Source organism: Monopterus albus, unplaced genomic scaffold (assembly GCF_001952655.1).
Source record: "Monopterus albus unplaced genomic scaffold, M_albus_1.0 scaffold7.1, whole genome shotgun sequence".
Lineage (NCBI taxonomy): Eukaryota > Metazoa > Chordata > Actinopteri > Synbranchiformes > Synbranchidae > Monopterus > Monopterus albus.
The window spans coordinates 171,104-189,439 of NW_018127887.1; the positions used below are offsets into that span (position 1 = coordinate 171,104).

General features: G+C 41.1%; 4 protein-coding genes across 5 annotated transcripts in view; 2 read left to right on the forward strand and 2 right to left on the reverse strand.

The window, feature by feature from the left end:
• Positions 1–98: 98 nt before the first annotated feature.
• Positions 99–1,775, forward strand: LOC109972472 (ferritin, heavy subunit). The gene is given in 5 exon segments (XM_074527682.1): positions 99–246; positions 849–952; positions 1,060–1,206; positions 1,385–1,510; positions 1,602–1,775. Coding segments are annotated over 4 exon segments (534 nt in total). The 5' UTR covers positions 99–246; positions 849–850; the 3' UTR covers positions 1,761–1,775.
• Positions 1,776–2,305: 530 nt separating this feature from the next.
• Positions 2,306–8,565, reverse strand: best1 (bestrophin 1). Its single transcript, XM_020621306.1, has 11 exons — positions 8,479–8,565; positions 7,328–7,409; positions 6,745–7,035; positions 5,478–5,572; positions 5,088–5,321; positions 4,221–4,375; positions 4,038–4,115; positions 3,660–3,812; positions 3,479–3,559; positions 3,248–3,399; positions 2,306–3,163 (listed from the first exon to the last, which is right to left on the reverse strand). The coding sequence occupies exons 3-11, from the start codon at positions 6,894–6,896 to the stop codon at positions 2,320–2,322; spliced, it is 1,944 nt and encodes a 647-aa protein (XP_020476962.1). The 5' UTR covers positions 6,897–7,035; positions 7,328–7,409; positions 8,479–8,565; the 3' UTR covers positions 2,306–2,319.
• On the forward strand, positions 7,917–17,391 carry rab3il1 (RAB3A interacting protein (rabin3)-like 1). Of its 2 annotated transcripts, XM_020621319.1 has the most exons (12): positions 7,917–8,008; positions 8,327–8,638; positions 11,445–11,625; positions 11,729–11,824; positions 12,525–12,602; positions 12,848–13,084; positions 14,467–14,595; positions 14,683–14,795; positions 14,992–15,015; positions 15,407–15,506; positions 15,602–15,668; positions 15,813–17,391. In XM_020621319.1, exons 2-12 carry the CDS (start codon positions 8,421–8,423, stop codon positions 15,896–15,898), a joined length of 1,329 nt encoding a protein of 442 aa, XP_020476975.1. In that variant the 5' UTR covers positions 7,917–8,008; positions 8,327–8,420; the 3' UTR covers positions 15,899–17,391. The 2 variants fall into 2 exon arrangements, with proteins under 2 accessions (XP_020476975.1, XP_020476985.1); XM_020621329.1 differs by lacking the exon at positions 14,992–15,015.
• Positions 17,392–18,336, reverse strand: part of epx (eosinophil peroxidase) — a 7,603-nt gene continuing 6,658 nt past the window's right edge. The window contains 1 exon segment of the mRNA XM_020622181.1: positions 17,392–17,460. Within this exon segment, the coding sequence (XP_020477837.1) occupies positions 17,403–17,460 (58 nt within the window). The 3' untranslated portion in view covers positions 17,392–17,402.

Genomic DNA, 18,336 nt, shown 5'->3' on the forward strand with positions numbered 1-18,336 from the left:
TTAACTTCTCTCGTTTGACGTTTTTCGTGGTAAATATCGGATTGCTACACAACCACTTCAGTGGAAAGTTGGATCCCGAAAAAACATCACAGGTACGTTTGTGTTCCAGTTTGATGCTCGACCTTGTAGCTCCTGGGGTGCATGAAGGGATGGTTTGCGACATCGGTTGCTAACATTGTCACGTTGGGGACTGTAATGTTACTTGTAATTAGTTAATAGAAGTGCCCCACAAGCTATTATGTCAAGGTCAGTGTTATCAGTCAGTACCTAATGCCTCTACTGCCCCTTTTTGTCTTTGGCTACCATGTTAGCAAGCCTTGTCATTTATCTGCCCACCTTGACCTGACGTTTGTCATCATTAGCAGGCAAACCCGGCTAGGTTATCGTTTTGTATAAGATGCACTTGGACACATAAGGGTATCAGTGGTTTAGATCATTTATCTCAAGACATATTGGTATAAAGGGTTGTCATGAGGTGGAAGTCTGGATCCTAATGCAGAAGCACTTAAATCAGGATAATTCACAAAACTAGTAGATTGTTTAGCAGCAACTTCATTGTTGTAAAGTACAATTATCTAAAACTGTGTGTTGTCTGTGTTTATCTTCTGGAAATCCACTGATTAAATTTAGCAGGAGTTTCAGTGATGTCAGGTGGCGGTGGCAGAGATGATGGAGGGGTATCATCAGCCACTAGCTGACTTCAATTCAGGGCTTTAGTTTGTAGTTGTCTAAGGTTTTTATGTATATTCTTGCATAATGTGCCTACCGGATTATATACTGCCTTATATTTGACCTGAAGTGTCACGGAAATGTGTTCACCCATTCATTCATGGTTGCTGTCTTTACAGAAATGAGTTCACAAATCCGACAAAACCTCCACCCTGACTGCGAGGCTGCAATTAACACACAGCTCAACCTGGAGCTGTATGCCTCTTATATTTATCTCTCAATGGTAAGAAATGCTTTCAAGCCAGCACTGCACTGTGTATATTTTAATGCTCAATCATGGATCATAGCTCCATGCTGTTTGTCTTATTGTGTTTGTCCCCCTGATTTTAGGCATACTATTTTGATAGGGATGATAAATCCCTGCCAAATTTTGCAGAGTTTTTTCGCAGACAGTCCAAAGAAGAGTGTGAGTATGCAGAGAAGCTGATGAGTCTGCAGAACCAGAGGGGAGGCAGGATTTTCTTATAGGACATCATGGTATTCAAGCATGCATCCACTAATGAATTCATTGTTAGATTTCACGCTGGTCTTCTTTTCTGGTGGGGCAGTAAACTGGATTAATTATATTTTCTTCTGTAGTAGTAGTTTTTATTAAATGTATTTTTTGGGGGGGGTGGGTTATATCACTGTTGTAAATTATTTATGTCTATCATAGAAACCTGATAGGGATGAGTGGGGGAGTGGCCTGGAGGCTTTGGAGTGCGCCCTGCAGCTGGAGAAAAGTGTAAACCAATCCCTGCTGGACCTGCAGAAAATGGCGACTGAACACAGCGATCCTCATGTAAGCAGTGGACCTGGAGAACATGTTTGTTCCTGCCATTTAGAGGATCTGAAAGTCCAACATGCAACATTTTGTCCTTTGTTTTCTACAGATGTGTAAATTCATAGAAATATATTTTCTGGATGAGCAGGTGAAATCTATCAAACAACTTGCTGACTGGATGTCCAACCTGCGCCACATGGGAGCCCCTCAGAGTGGCATGGCTGAGTACCTCTTTGACAGGCATACTTTGGCGGAAGAAGACAGTTAAACTCTGCTGTGACTCTGATCACACTGCTCACCTTGTGCATGCCAGCCTGCCCCTGCCCCTGACATGTACTGCATAAGTATGCAAAAGCCATACATAGCTCTCTAACCTTGACAACTGCAGACCTCTCTCCAAACTGCATTCCATATTAATAATGACTGCAAGATGTGTAGAAATAAGCTGAGATTAACTCAGTGTTTGTAACATATACCTTATATTTGTGTCTAGGGCTCCAGATAACTAATCAATTTCAGATAAAACATAGATCAATACGTGTTTGTGTGAAATCACTTGAAAACAATGTGGTACAAAAACAGTGTGGCACACCTCTTCTCAGTTCTCCTCCCTTCCTCCTGTTGTCTTGTTCCCCACACTTTCCACCAAAACACCCAGCAGGTCCCATTCAGCCAATGAGATTCCTGAATCATTGGGAGAGTTTTGTTTGCTGGCGTCTTGCTGGGACAAAGCTAATGTGGAAACTGAAGTCATGTTATTGCTTTGCCTACTGTTGGTGCTCCCATTGCTTGCTCTCATGTTGTTGAAGTTTCCATGGTTGCTAAAACTACTGACTTGTACCGTTGCATAGGTTTCCTGGTGTGCCTGCGCTGTTAGTGCTTGTTGCATTAATGCTGCTAGAGCTGTTGTTGGGATTAATAGAATTTGCTGTGGATGTGTAGGAGGGAGGAGTGAATGAGAATACCCTTTCTCCTCCACTTCCTGTCACCTGAGCACTTGGGGGTCCGGGCTGGCTGTCAGCTGAGGGGAGGTTGTCCAGAGTAAGGTGAGGAGGTGGAGGGCGGCGAGACAGCAGGCCGTGTCCTGGTCTGAGTTTAGATATCGGGCAGAGTTCAGGTGGAGGATCAGGGAAGGAGAATGTAGGAGAACTATGCATTTCACCATCCTGACTCAGCCAGGGGAAAGCAGAGGACGGTGGTGGGGGTACGTGGTTGGGGGTGTCAGGGGGCGGCAGCGGTGATCCCACCATTGGAGGTGCGAGGGAGCTGCAGCTGCGATTCCACTCATTTTGGGTTTTTCGGTGGGGGCGAGGACGAGGCACCGCAGGAGGCACGCAGTGGATGGGTGTTTGTGGGCAGCTGTAGAAACCTGGCCTCTCATACAAGGGAGTGGTGGAGAAGGCATAGTCTGGATCCTGCTCCTGGTTCAAAGGCTGGCAGGCTTGACTCAGACTTGATGGACCCTCTGAGTGTAGGTAAAGAGGGAAGCGGCTTAGTGGAGCTCCAGGGCGGCGGCGTAGCAGAGAGACTCTGGAGGAACGAGGAAAGTTTGGGGACTGGACACCAAGAAGACGACCCAGTCCTCCAAGCAACGGTGTGGAGTAGTTGGCTTCCTCATTTTCTTTGATCTGCTCAAGGTTTGACTGAAACTCCATCTCCTCCTTAGGAACACTGGTTGAGATAAAGTAGAGGATCAACCAAGTGGTGGGCAGAGTATTCAAGAATGATCTGTCAGGTAATGAAAACCTAATGAACCTGATATCCAGTGCTGAGCCCATGAAGGAGGGCTTACGATGTTCAGCGCTGGCAGCAGTGTAGGGAGGCTGAGGTTCAGACTGATTCCAGTACATATCCTTCTCAACCAAGGGCAGGCTGTCATACATCTCATCCACAGACAACAAGGACACCTGTGATACCATGAAAACCACAGAAAGTAGAACAAGGCAGAGGGCAACAAATAGCAGCTAGTTTGGTGTAAATCCACACCTGCAAATTGCGATCAACAAGCCAGTTCGTTTCAAAGTCATCGTCATCTTCGCCAAAGGGATTTATGAGTTGCTCAGCTACCTGAGGTCATGAAAACAAATGGCCACAACAATAAAGCTCAGAAGTGGGACAAATGACTGAAATTTCTATGGCTGGATCACACAAACAATCGTTTCATTACCTTCAGCCAACCAACATAGAAGAAAAACTGCAACAGGGTGAACACAGGCAGGTAGAAGTCCAGATCATGACCAGGGTAGCCCTGAGCTGGATCCAAGAACTGGCGACCAATCAAACAAGCCAGGAAGAAGCTGTAGACTGCCACTGTTGCCACCTAATTAAAAGACATCAGTCACTGGCAGAAAAAGTGTTACAAATACAAGTATTTAAGAGTTTGTTTGTTTTTTTTGCTCTTTTCTGCCAATCAAATGCTCTATTGCTAGGTCAAGATTTTTAATTTTGATTTATATGTAATAATTTCAGGTAAGTGATTATTATTCTAAGAACACATTATTCTACTATACTGTATCTCAGTTAGAGCACACAGTATCAACCACACCTGAGTATAGACAAGAGGGAGACTGATCCAGTCATAACCATACAGCTTCATACACCTTGCCCGCAAACTATTCAATTCCTGAACAGAGAAAAATGCAGAACATGCAAAGCCAATTTTTTAAAAAATTCCAATATCAGTATGTTCAGGTTCCTTAGGCCTGTAGACAAACAAATGAAGACCTACAGTGAGAATGACTGAGAGTGCCACGTCGTTATTGATGCGACCCTCCATGCGGGCTCTCAGAGCCAGACTGACAAACCACATGCAGGGTACCCAGAACTTGTTATGAGGAGAGGGCAAGTCCTCCAAGTGCCTCAACTCCTCTGATGTCATCAAACCTGCAGGACAAACATTGTGGGGATGAACATAGCCAAAATTATACAAAGAGAGAAAGCATTTAACAATTGTTTCTAAGGGCTCTTTCAGACTCTATACAGCCACAAATACTTCCAGCTATGCAAGGAGGGTTTGGCGTGTACTTGTGTAGCAAAATGTGTCGTCCAAAAGTTTGTAAGGCAACATAAGCGCAGGTGTTAACATGTTTCTGATAGGGGCATTAATGCAAATATTGTACTCTCACTCTACTATGATAGAAGAAGAACTGTTTGCAGTTTCATTTATACTAGATAAATCAGGAGACCTGATTAGGACCATGAGCCAGTGACTCTTGCCCCCTGTTAGGTGAGCAGTGTATCATCTGCCAAGACGTAGGACAGCCACTGCTTATGTACATAAATACTTGTGTGACCCTTGCATTTACTGTGTTTAAATAGTTTGCTAGTCTGAAACAGCCCTATGTTTTCAGTAACTCAGCTGTAACTTGACCATGTATGAATGCTATGTACTAAACGGTTAAACCACATCAGAAGGAGACACAGAGTCTCAACCTATGCCAGTCTCCAAGAGCATCTCTCAGCATCACGTCGGCTTCTTCAAGGCTTTAAAATAGTCCAAACACATCAAGTAGCTTTGGTCATGGTTATGTTGTATGTGATAAGACTGGCAAGTCGAAGACCAGTGAGTTTTGGTGGTTTCATCACCACATCGTACCTGCCTGCACCAGGTGCTCCATGGTGGGAAACCTTTTGTAGACAGCTGTGCTGACTGAGCGGTAGATAAGTATGCCAGACAGGTTGGCGTATCGCATCAGAGTTCGCCGGGTCAGCCTGGAGGCCTCGTCAGCTCCACGAACATGACCACCCACTAATGCTGCCAGGCGGTCCGGCCAGGGTACATTCTCAAACTGGCCCCACCAACGAGACACGACCAAGGTGACATAGAAACCTGACAGAATTGAAGTAGAGGCTGCCTGCAGTGATGGGTTCTATGAATTTATGCATGATTAAAAGTAAAATTTAAGTTAGAGGTGGTTCATGTAAATGATGGAGGGACAGGGTGATTGAACTCCTTAGAAGGAGTGAAACAGTTACCCTAACTTACCCAGCACAAACGACACGGGGATGAGCTCTGCATAGCGGTCACAGTATATGGACAGCTTCTCAAACAGCCTCTTCTGGGTGTCATTCAACACAAACCTGTTAAAGGACACATCTGGTGAGCCTCCTCTGTTAGTCTGCATCTTAAATGCACTGAGAAGGTCTCTGTGTCAAGAACTAAGACCACTCTTTCTAGTCTTACTTTCTAGTCAGTCCTGCTCAAAAACCTTTAGAAGCCAATATCTCTGGGTCACAGGAGGCTTCGATAGCACCTCTCCACATTAAGACAAGTTTTAAAGCATATTTCTACAACAAAAATATTTGAAAAAGTTACATACTGTAGCTTTAATGCTGCCACCATGACAAAAAATATTTGCTCAGATTCCTCTTTTAACTTGAAAGGGTTCATGTTTATACACAATCCTTTTCACGATATAACAATTAATTTTTTTATATTATGATGCATTTTCTTGCCGTTTCAACATACTAAATTATACAGTTTTACAAGAAATGATTCTATGATTATATCTTTAAAAATTATTTATTGTTATAACATTAGTATGTTGGCACAACAAGAAACATCCATATGCTGTGAAAAATAAAAAGGTCCAGTCTTGTTAAAACAATTTTGGATGCTGTGATAATGTGAAGTCCTTATAATGTGAAAAATATCTTGCTATAATGCAACAGGAAATTTGTTAACATGATTTTTAATGTATGCAGTTTTACTATTCTGTATAAACTTATTTCTCTTATTTCTTGGGGCAAAACCAAAAGTGACAGTGTACAGTCTGTAAACTATGGATCCTCTAAAACGCCCTCAAAGACCTCCGATGGTCCTCAGATTCTTCTTTGAGCACCAAAGCTTTGAAACCTATGTTTGTTGCACATAAATACTCTTAATGACACTACTGGAGCTGATCATTTTTACCTGTACAGTATCAATTGATATTGGCTTATCAAAGCTATATCCTATTAGTCCTTAATTAATTTATCCTATTATTAGTGTAAATGTTGTTCACTAGAGATTATTTAAAAGTTTGTTTTTTTTTTTCAACTGTAGAATTTCTTTGTTAGGGTCTATCTTGGTCACAGTTTCCAGTAATCTAAATCTTTTTAAATATAAATATAAAATATATTTCTGAAATAAATGATAATAAAATATATACTGAATCAAAAATCCAGTACAGGTCAGAGCATAGTTACAAGTTCTGCAGACTGGAGGACATGAAACATGACAAAGTTCAGGGTGCTTTCTTTTAGGTGAGTACCTATAAAGAATACTGAAGAAGTAGTACAGTAGAGTGAAGATGACCAGTTCTCTGTAGAGGAGTTTGTAGATGCTACCCCTCCATCGAAGGAGCAGGTGAAAGAAGGTTCCCAGACCTGCATCAGCAACCCGGCGGGAGTACGTTATTGTCATTGCTGTTGCTTGCTGCCCAACCTGCTGGCTGACTGTGGCCTGACATGAAGGAAACCACTGTGGTGGAGTACTCTGTGCTCTGTCTGAGCTCAACGTCAGAAGCTGACCCAAATCTCATAAGGCCGGTGTTGTCATATATCTAAAATGATACAATAAAATAAAAATGGCTCCGCTTAGTTTATTACTTTGTCCAAGTTTGGATTTATATGCCTCTATTGTGTTGAGATTCTGTACAGAGGAGAGTTTCATTATCTCAGTTTAACATTGTGAACACATAAAATAATCATTAAAAATTATTTTCCTTGGCTTATAGATCTAAAATACGCCACCACATCTAAAGAAATGCAGAACTACAACAGGAAAAACAACATTTGAGGGTCACAAAAGGTCTAGTCTACTTGTGAAAAAAGACTGAAGTTGTGGCTACTTACCACTAAATAGAAAACATCTGCTCATCATGCTCATCAACTTGCTGTGGGTCAGGATGTGTGACGGCAGGGTCCACGGAGAATGCTGCAGAAATGAAAGCAAGGAAGAAAAGAGAGCAAGGGACTCCTACACCTCTGGTCACTTGATGTATTAATCTGTTTCAGCAACAAAGCTGCATTGTGAGGCCAGCTCCTGTTAATCTGAACAAATCTGAGGAGAGCAGAGCAGCCACACTGCCACAAATGGGTTGATTAAAGGTATGGAGGCTGAGCAGTTGTGTTGAGAGTTTGGGACGACTATAAAACCAAATGTCAGCAACATGTCTAAGATGTTCTTCAAAGTTAAACACATGCCTCATTTGTCTCTCCTTCTTGCAGACACTTCTGAACATAGCCTACTCTGGATTTCAGTAAACTTGATAATTTTTCTTTTGAAATATTTGCTCATGGAAAAACCTTTGATCAGCTGTGATTGTGTGCGACCCCCCTCTGCTGGAAGAATTGTGTGCAGCTGAAAGAAGGTGTTAGTGATTAACCTTTTCCTGTCTAACCAGGAGACCAACAGCAGGAGAGTTTCCGACAGAGTACAACTGGTAAAACTCTGATTATCAAAGTGCTGTTTCTGCAGTTTTTACAGGCTTGTAATGCACTGGCAACAAGTGGGAATCAGTACTGTCCACTTTGGTGAGTATATTTTATGTATTTTTTCCTCAAATCATTTGTCTGTTGCACTCAACATGTGCACTTGTATTGTACTGATTCTGCTTCCTAACTTGTGTTTAAACTGGATATCTCAAAGAAACCAATTCCTTTAGCATGGCAACCTTCAAAGAAAAGAGGCCGACCTTCTTTATCTCAGCAGAATTCAGAGGGAGGAAGTGTGTGTTTAAACTCGGTGAAGGTCATAACTTGGCCACCAACTACTTCGTGAAACTTCTATGAGGTGTTTAGTTTTGATGTGATTTTATTTTGGAGTAAACATGTATCTTTTCTGCATTTTAGGTTTTGACATCTGCAGACATCAGGGTCATCGTATACCACTAAAAACATTTCAACTGAAGCCTTGGTTGAGACATCTGTAACTTTCTGATGAGGTATGGATGCTTTTGAGGGAATTCACAGTGTCAAGATTTCGTCCTCTCCGCCATCTTCACCTTCATCCAGCCTGGGATATGAAGTCCTCAAGGTGGGGAGATCTGGAATAGCAGTATATTCCTCTACTGTCTTCTATGGGACACGTGATGTGCCGGGACAGCCGGCATCCAAACACAAGGCCAGAGGGGAAAATGAAGAGGAAGGCTGTGCTGTTGGGCAGTAAGTGTTAAATCCTGAAGCAGTGGGGTAAGAAGTTTGATCTATCTGTCTGGAGTAAACATTATTTTATTTCATTTTCTGTTAAAATGACAACTTGTCTTTTGGGTTTGAGCTCCAGACCAGGTTAAGTTCACCCTCTTCACTCAATAGAGGACATTAATCGTGATTAATACATGATGGTTGTGGCACAGCATATGGCGACAGTCCAAAGACACATTAAAGTATTGTGTTCAAATGCTCCACTTTAGACCACCTACAATTGAGACAGTTGTGCAATTTTAAACATTATCTGACAGCAATAACAACAACAAAAAAACCTTCCCAGGTGGACTTGAAAAAATCTAACTTTTGAATGACTTACACGCTGCTCTGTCACAGCATTTGCCCACTGTGAAGAATGTGGCCTATCACAGTGTCAGTGCGCTCGACTGTAATAATTACTATAACATGGTAGCCAGGCGATCAAATCAAATGACTACGTATGTAAACTAACAAACAACAGTCTCTACTTCAACTCCAACACTGCACCATATTATATGTGTATGTAAAGTCATCAGACAAATATAGTAAAGACAGTCCAAAGCAGAAGAACAGAGACAGCACATTCAGTGTTTTCAGTCTGCAGGCCCACTGCTGGGTCGGATCAGGACTTGTTTTGATTGTATTGTTTACCTATATTAGAGAATCAAGTAGAGAGCTGACAGGAAATGAGCAAAGAGAGATTTGGGATGAGTGTAACACAGGTCCCTGGGCAAACTCAAACCAGGGACTCTGAAAGTAAATGGTCAGCGTTACCAACATTTTAAGGTGTCTAAAGTGTATTTATGAAGAGAGGTTATAAATCACTGTGGTTTGTACTTCTATTCTTTGTGTGATTTGTAGAGTCTAATGATGATAATTTGTTCACCCACAGACTATTATTTCAATATAAACACAAAATATAGACAAACTTTTGAATGATCTGCAAATATGCGCAGAACAGCTACAAAGAGAGCCAAAACCAGAGATATGACTACATAAATATTCAAAACAACTAAAAATAGACACAAAACAAGTGCAAAATGGATACAAGTAAGTAAGTAACAAAAAGACGCTAAATGAGTAAAAACTGACACAGAGTGGCTTGAGAAAATGCAAAGCTACAAAGGGACACAAAACAACCACAGAAGACACAAACAAATCCCAGGTCGCCCAGTCTGTAAGTCTCACACCCGGGCACTGGGTGTTTGAACGGCTCCGGACAGGACTTCTCGTTGGGAGTGGATACGCTGTTATGTGACCGGAGAAACGGGGAGAAACCGAGAGGAGACAGACGAATATTAGTGAGAGATATGGATGAAAAGTGTAAACCAAGTAATCGTTGGACATCTTAACTTGGTCGTTCTGTGTGTTTGTGGCCGCTGTTGTTATTATTGTTGTTGTCGGTTGTTACGTCAGCATCCGCATTCCTCCGTCGACCGTGATTTAAAACCGCTTAGTGAGTTTCAGTGAAACCAGCTAGCGTTCGCTCACTCTGTGTACAAGATTTATTAACTTAACAACGACCGAAGGACACTGCAGGGCACAGGCTGAGAAATACGCGGACAGAGCAAGAGGTTTTGACAGGGTAAGGGTGGCTGATACTGAGGGGAAACCTCTGTAACAGTTACCAAAAAGTTGTAACTTCATGTTAGCTAACCTCAACTAGCTGTCTGAAAGCCGACTTTACTTGCTAACATTAGCTGCTGGTACATGGCGGATTTGAGCATGAAATTTAGAACTTGGCGACAAAATTAGCCGTGACTAACAATGTCGGCTTTGCTGGATTTAATCAAAATGAAATTTTAGGTTTGCTGAAGCATTAGCAGAGGTTCTCAAACTGTGGTCCGGGGTCGCTCAGAGGTCTGTAACTGTGAAGTCACTCACCAAAGAAGATAAGAGATAAGATAAAATAAATCCTTTATTGTCAGAAGAAGGTGCCTAATATTAGAGCTGGGTTACTTACTAGATGATATTTTGGTGTTTTGTAAACTGATGATAAGCAAATAATGTTTGAAAACCGAGAAGTCTGTTCCAGTATAAATATTCTTTATTTCAGCCTAATGTTCATTTAACAGATTTTGCATCATAATCCTTTTGTTAGCCCAATAAATTACACACTGTTGCCAGTTTATTAAGTACACCTAGATTAAACTAACGCAGTCTAATCCAGCAGTCCTAGAATAAATCATCCTCCATAAAGGTGGTAATGTTCAGTTTTCATTGAAACTCTTTAGAGAGATGTTGATGATCGTATTTGTAGTGCTGTTGAATTGTACCCTCTTATACTGACTTATTTTGACCGCCTTTCTTTGTATTTGTGAGGCTAGGCTAAATAACAGAAACACCTCTCTGTACAACACAATGCACAAACTTCAGCCTCCAAATGATCAGACAGTTTGATCGACGCCTCTCTGAAAAAGTTTTAACAAACCTGAGCATTATCATCTTCATGAACTTCTGGATTAGTTTTAGCTAGGCGTCCCTAATAAACTGACTGTATCTCTTAGGTAGAATGAGGCATAGAGGTTTCATGTGCATCATTAAGGTCACTTGATGTGGATCTGTTTGTGAATCCTTGACATGGAAATATCGAGGGAACCTCTGTGTTGTATCCTAAACCTGTAGGCTGTTGCAATCTAATGCATTGTACCAAAGTTATCCTAATTATTGAAGCAGTACTATCCTAAACTGTCTTTACTGCAGTCATGTTTAATGTGTCAAAATGAAATCTCTGTGTCCTGTGAAATAACCGTGTTTTTTTGTTGTTGTTTGTGGTCTGGATTAGGTTGGTAGATCTGGATCCAGAGCCAGAGTGCAGAGTGGAAGGAGGCCACACTGGGCCCACCTCAGGCAAAGCTCATGGCGTCCTTTCCCGGCTTCGCAGCTCCTCACTGGAAATCAAAGAAAAAGAAATCAGAGAAAAGGGTTCAGAAATCCTGAGGGAACAGCTGGATGCTGCAAAGAGGGTGATGCAACCTATGTCGTGCTAACACATTGAGACACACAAAGCTGACAATGCAAATGCACTTCCTTGTTAAATGTGGATGTGATCTGTTCTACATAACTCAGGAACTGAAACTAAAAGACAAGGAGTGTGAGCGTCTGTGCCGGGTCAGGAATCAGCTGGAGCAGGAACTGGAGGAGCTGACTGCTAGTCTGTTTGAGGTGAGCAGTAATCATTTTGACATGTGCCTCAGAGGTAAGGGGTTAGATGCTCCTAACATTTACAAGTTGCTCTGTAATAAAAAAAAAAAGCATTAAATGCATGTGTGACACACGTAATACTTTCATTTTTTAAAACCTGCATCATTTAATAACTTTGATTTAATTTCACCTTATAAATTGACATGGTAACAAACATCAGTTTGCCAACAGTTTCCTATTTGCACAAAACATTTCAGTAATTTTCTCAGGCATATTTTGGCAAACTGGTGTTCCCCAGCCCATTTTTACTCCTGAAGGGCCAGGCCTTTCCTGGATGCCACTTTTGTACCAAATCATACTATCACCTGTTGACATCACCTGCTTCAAATGGAATCATCATTTCGTTGTTTTTGCCTCATTACTGGCCCTGAAAAGCAACCGTCCCAACTTTTTGTGGGATTTGTTGAAACACCAGAATTGTTGTGTGTGTTTATTTTGAACAAATAATAACATTTTTGAGGTATCGTATCAACTAATGTGCTGCCACATTGTTTTTAATGTAATACAAAACACAGATGATTTACAAATCACTATTTTCAGTTTTAATTTTTTACTTTTTACATACTCTACCAACTTTTTCTGATCTGGAGTTGTAGACAGATAGCAGATATCTTCAACTTAGAGTGTTTTAAGCCTCTGTTCATATAATTTGCCTCAACAGGAAGCTCACAAGATGGTGAATGAAGCTAATGTGAAACACGCAGCAGCAGAGAAACAACTGAAGGAGGCTCAAGGGAAGGTGTGTGAGTGTTTCTCTATTGCAGCTGAAACTTTCTGTCCATTGAAATTCTTTAACAGCTCCTGAGCTAATTTTGAATCCACCTCTGATTTGTCTTAAAATAGGCTGCTATTCCAAGCAGGTTTGTTTAGATACATTTTAACAAGAAAAGGACAAAGGACATTTATTTTACATCACTGATTTATGTCCTGTCATCAGATGACACTTTCTTGAACAATTGTACTGTCTCTGTTTCTGGCTCCCAGGCTGACGTTCTGCAAGCAGAGGTGACGGCCCTTAAAACTCTGGTGTTGACATCCACACCATCTTCACCAAACAGACAGCTGCATCCACAGCTGCAGTCTTCAGGAACCAAGGGAGCATATAAGCATGTTGGGGGACACATCCGCAACAAGAGCATGAGCGGCACCTTGTCATTCCTGCCTGGAAAACCTGAACCTTTGTCAGCTTCTGTTCAGCCTGTGACCACAGAGGACAGAGAGGTAGCCTGAACTGAATTTTGTACATTTGTCTCTCTTCTCCTTAAAATATATTTCTGCTACTTTTGACTTGTGCATTCTGTTTTCCTATCACGTATTCTTGCCTTGAGCCACATCATCTTTGCTTTTTAATGGTGCTTTTATCTCTCTAATCTCTGCCTGACTCCTTCCTCTCTGCCTCTGGTATGTGTTCCTCTCTCAGCCTGCTGTTCCTACTCTCTTCTCTCTGATTCTCTGCCTGGTTCCTGGACACCCTGTCAGTGTGACCTATGACTCTTATTGGCAGGAGCAAGGAGAGGGGATAGACTCTGACAACAGATGGGTAACTGCATACCTTCAATCAGGCTTCATAGAGTTCCAGGTTTAGCTGCTGGATCTGTTTGAATTAATTCATTGTTTACGGGACAACAAGCTACTTTTTCCTTGGCAGTAATGCACTGTAACTGAAGTGTACTGTCGGTGCTTGTCTGAGAACATCATTTTCTAGCTCAAGTTCTTGGCCAGAAAACCAAAATAAATGTCTGCTTCTGTTTTCAGTGTGACACTGAGATGGATGTGGGCCTGATATTTTCAGTATATTTTAATCACAGATCTCTAGTTAAGATGGTAATGTTTATACTGGTCTTTCATCTCTGAGTGAAATGTAGTGTTTGTGGTTGCCAGTCAGTGTCAGGCTCAAAGAGCCCTTCATTTTAGATTGTTTATTCCAGAAATTGGATCAATTGTGGTTGTGCTCTTTAAACAGCTGTATATAATTAGGTCAGAATTTTAATTATGAGTATATTCAGGCTGTAGACAGGTAAAAGCTACTAATAATGTGTAATTTCTGCCAAATGCAGGTACAGTATGAACAGTAAACCCATAGCCTGCTAATGCCTCTATCATTAGCTAAATTATGAACTCTGCTCTCTGTAGGTTATATTTTAGACATGGTACTGCCATTGTTGCAGTGATGGCTAGGCAGGCAGCATGTGGCTTTGTTGGTCTACCACTTTAACTTTATGACCAGCTTCAATCTCTGATCCTCCTGAGAGTTTCTCTTCCAGTGGCTCAGGAGGGTAGCGTGGGTCATCCCCTAAAGGCGGTTAGCTGTTTGATCCCCGACTCCTCCGTCCTGTCTCTTTGAGCAAGGCTCTTAAGCACAGGTTGCTCTGGGTGTGTAGGCTAGCTTTGGTAGGCATTGGTGTGTGTGTGTGAAGGAGAGGCAAGTTGTAAAGCACTTGTGTGTTAAGGTAGAAAAGTGCTATGAGCTGTAATAACTTTGGTGATCCCTTACCTTTTCCTTTAGCACCATCATCATGTCAAAAGTTCAGTTTGTCCAGTACTTTGGTTCTTGACCATATTATACCTGATAGAGTGAGTGACAGATTGTTTTCTCTCTACAGATGGATTCAGTTCTGTATGCAGAGTTTTTGATGTGGAAGGAACATCCAATTCTAGATCGCTCGTCTGCCTTCCTGACTCGTATCTACAGAGAAGACATCGAACCCTGCCTCTCTTTCACAAGATCTGAGGTCACAGTCTCACTGCATCTTTGCACAGCTGCTACATCACTGCAGTTGTTGCCTGAAGTTATGCTAACATTACTGATTCTTTCCTAGTTGTCCCAGCTGGTGCAAAGTGCAGTGGAAAACAACTCCCTGACTATTGAGCCTGTGGCCACGTCAGCATTACCAACAGTTAAAGCCTCAGCTTTGGAGTGTGGAGGCCCTATGTGAGTAGCCATACTCCCTTCTACTCTTTTATCAACCAACCACTGTGGTTATGTCAATGCTGATAGCGCACTCTTATGTGGTTTCTCCGCTGAGTTACTGTCCTACCTGGAGGCTTTTCAGTTTCACCATGAATCTGAGAGGGTCATAATCAGCAGGCACAATTCTAATCACAGATGTAAATTTTTGTTTTTCCAGTGGCTTTAGGGCAGCAATAGAGACGTAAGTCCACCCAAGAATTAATCACCTGTTCAGTGTTTCACTAACACAAATTACCTCCCAGATGTCTGCGAAGTTGTAAACAAATCTATAAATACATATCCCAGATGGGGTTGTGCATGCGGCTGCGTGTACATTAATGCAACCATGAAGCTGTCTCTTCTAGTGACTAACTTTCTCTGATTGTCCAGTTTTTTTGCAGTTTGTCTGCTAAAACATAATTCCAACTGCAGTGTGTTCTCTTTTGTAGTGTTTTAAGTCTTGGTTTTATTGTTGATACCTTCAGAAATTTAACTCGTGTTCACCGTTTGCTATGATAAAACAATGGCGTGTGTCCACGTGATGTAGTTGTTTTTTGTTTTTTTTTTAATTAGCTGATCTTCTATGCTTGTAGAAAATGTGCTTTAAGTGGCATGTCGCAGCTTTGCCAACATCGCATTAAACTTGGTGACAAGGAGAACTACTATTACATCTCTCCCTCCAGCCGAGCAAGGGTAGCTATTATTTTCTCTCGAACGTTTATTAGACACACTTCTGTTACTGCTGTGATGTTGCTACATGCGACCTTATCCTCATTTCACCTTTCTAGATCACAGCAGTTTGCAATTTTACTTCTTATATCCGCTACATCCAGCAGGGCCTGGTGAGACAAAATGGTAAGTCAACACTGTTTACATTTAAAATATGTAGTTGTTTGTGGCATGGGTCTGTTTTGTTTACTTGCTTTGCCAGTGTGGGTTTTAATGGGCCAACTAATGTTCTGTATGTTTAGCTGTTGTCGTCTCTTTGCCCTTGTCCAGCGGAACAGATGTTCTGGGAGGTGATGCGTCTCCGCAGGGAGATGGCTGTGGCCAAGTTGGGTTTCTACCTCACAGACCAGGGTTAGAGGACCTGACTGTCCACGGGTACGCTCGACAGGAAAGCACAAGCCCAGGACCTTGATCATTCAGACCGTCAGGGTTACACTGTGGTAACAAACAGGTCTTGGATCACTTTTTATAGCAGAGGTTGTACAACATTAGTGCTGCAGCAAAGACCAATGAACAAGGGAACAAGAAAATAGTGTCACTTTTGGATATGTGATAAGACAAAAGTGAAACCAGTACGGCTAGAGAGAACTAAAAATAAGTTTTAAAGTTTGGATGTTACTCCCAGATAGATAAAATGTATTTTTCTGAATCTGCACAGACATATTTTTCTGTTATACTGCAGGCTTCCAGTAATTATTTCCACTAGTGTTAGGAATGGTTTGTTTTTATCTCCCCGGTGGAGTACACACAATTTCTCATGCCAACACAATAGATTCTATGTATCGCTTTTCAGTCACCAGCTTGTTCAAAAGTTGATCATAACGCAGGACAAAAGCACTCTAGAATGTATTTGTTCTCTTACCTAAGGTATTATATACTTAAAATATTATATATGTAAGATACGTGAGCTTGACATTTTCCATGTAGCTTCCACAGAGCAATGATTTGGGCAGTTTTCTTTACTTCTGCATCAATGTTATGCATGCTAGCATCTCTTAGTTTAAGTTACTGGCTCAAATACTATGACCAAGACTTCTTTGGCTCAGCACACTTGCACGACCCGTTTGAGGACTCGTACTAAACAAATTCCCATTAGCCTGGCCTGTAATAATCAGATAAACTGTTAATTATTGTTACACTGCCACATTCAAAATAGTAACAGCTTTGCAATGTAATCAGAAAATAAACAAGCTTTAATACAAGTAATCACAATATGCACAACTGTTGCAATCTGCCATGGACAGTAATATACTGTATATAAGCCATAAATGACTTTGCATGAATGCAGTACAGAGCTGTATAATGCAGTGTGTATTCGTTATACCTCAGTGAAGATTTGTTACCAATAGTAATCAGTTTTTACAGGCAAGTCTTTTGAAGGTAAAAATAAAGAATACTGTGTCAGAACATGCAATAACAGCTTTTTAGGCATATTTAGGGAATTGAGGTTCCTAACCTCAGTGTACTGATAGTCAGCTGGCTCCCAGTGTAAACTCTCCATTAAAGAGGAGACACTGTAGCCCATCACCTACTGTGTGTGATTTTACACATAGTACAAAGGTGATGTTTCTTGCTCAGAGGGTCTTTGTGCTATGAAAGTCTGTTTTTGGAGCAAACATTCCAGTAAGATTTTAGTTTCTGGATTGAAAAGACTTAAGCTTGTCATTCTGTTGCTTCATCATAGATGTTACAATGGACCTTAATAATGTTCAGCTTGTTGTTAATGAATGAATACAGTCTACTTCAACTCTAAATAGTTAAATACATAGACATTTCAAAAGTCTGCATAATTAACTTAAGTTAGACATATAATTCTAGATGAAGAAAATAAAAATTGAACAAACTTTTACAAATGTTGGTTTAACTTTTCTTTTGGCAACATCTGGCTATGACCAACTCTTCTTTCTTAAAGAAATATCTGCAACAAAGAGACATACATCTGATTATCATTCAGCAAAGAATGAACAGTTTTATTTAGAGTAATTATTTTTCTGACAGGAGTTTGGGCCATTGTAGGTCCTCTAGTCAGTACTGTAGTATTTGAATACAGTAGTTAAATCTTGACCATTGTATATACCAGGGGCTCTCAAACTTAATATTCAAAGGTCTGGAATGATTAGTGATATGGAAATGACTAATTAAACTTGCTTAACTTCCAAGAAACATACATTCACCAGCCACGTCATTCACACCTGTACAAATGTATGTAATTTAATGCAACACGTCCACCTTAACATTTGTGTTTATGAAGCTCAAAATGTTTCAGTTTTTGGTGAAATTGGTTTCCTATAGGTTCCTAATATTCTGACCCTCATGTGCAGTGGGTACGGAAAGTATTCAGACCCCCTTAAATTTTTCACTCTTTGTTATATTGCAGCCATATGCTAAAATCACTTAAGTTCATTTTTTCCTCATTAAATGTACACACAGCACCCCATATTGACAGAAAAACACAGAATTTTTGACATTTTTGCAGATTTATTAAAAAAGAAACTGAAATATCACATGGTCATAAGTATTCAGACCCTTTGCTCAGTATTTAGTAGAAGCACCCTTTTGAGCTAATACAGCCATGAGTCTTTTTGGGAATGATGCAACAAGTTTTTCACACCTGCATTTGGGGATCCTCTGCCATTCCTCCTTGCAGATCCTCTCCAGTGCTGTCAGGTTGGATGGTAAACGTTGGTGGACAGCCATTTTCAGGTCTCTCCAGAGATGCTCAATGGGGTTTAAGTCAGGGCTCTGGCTGGGCCATTCAAGAACAGTCACAGAGTTGTTGTAAAGCCACTCCTTC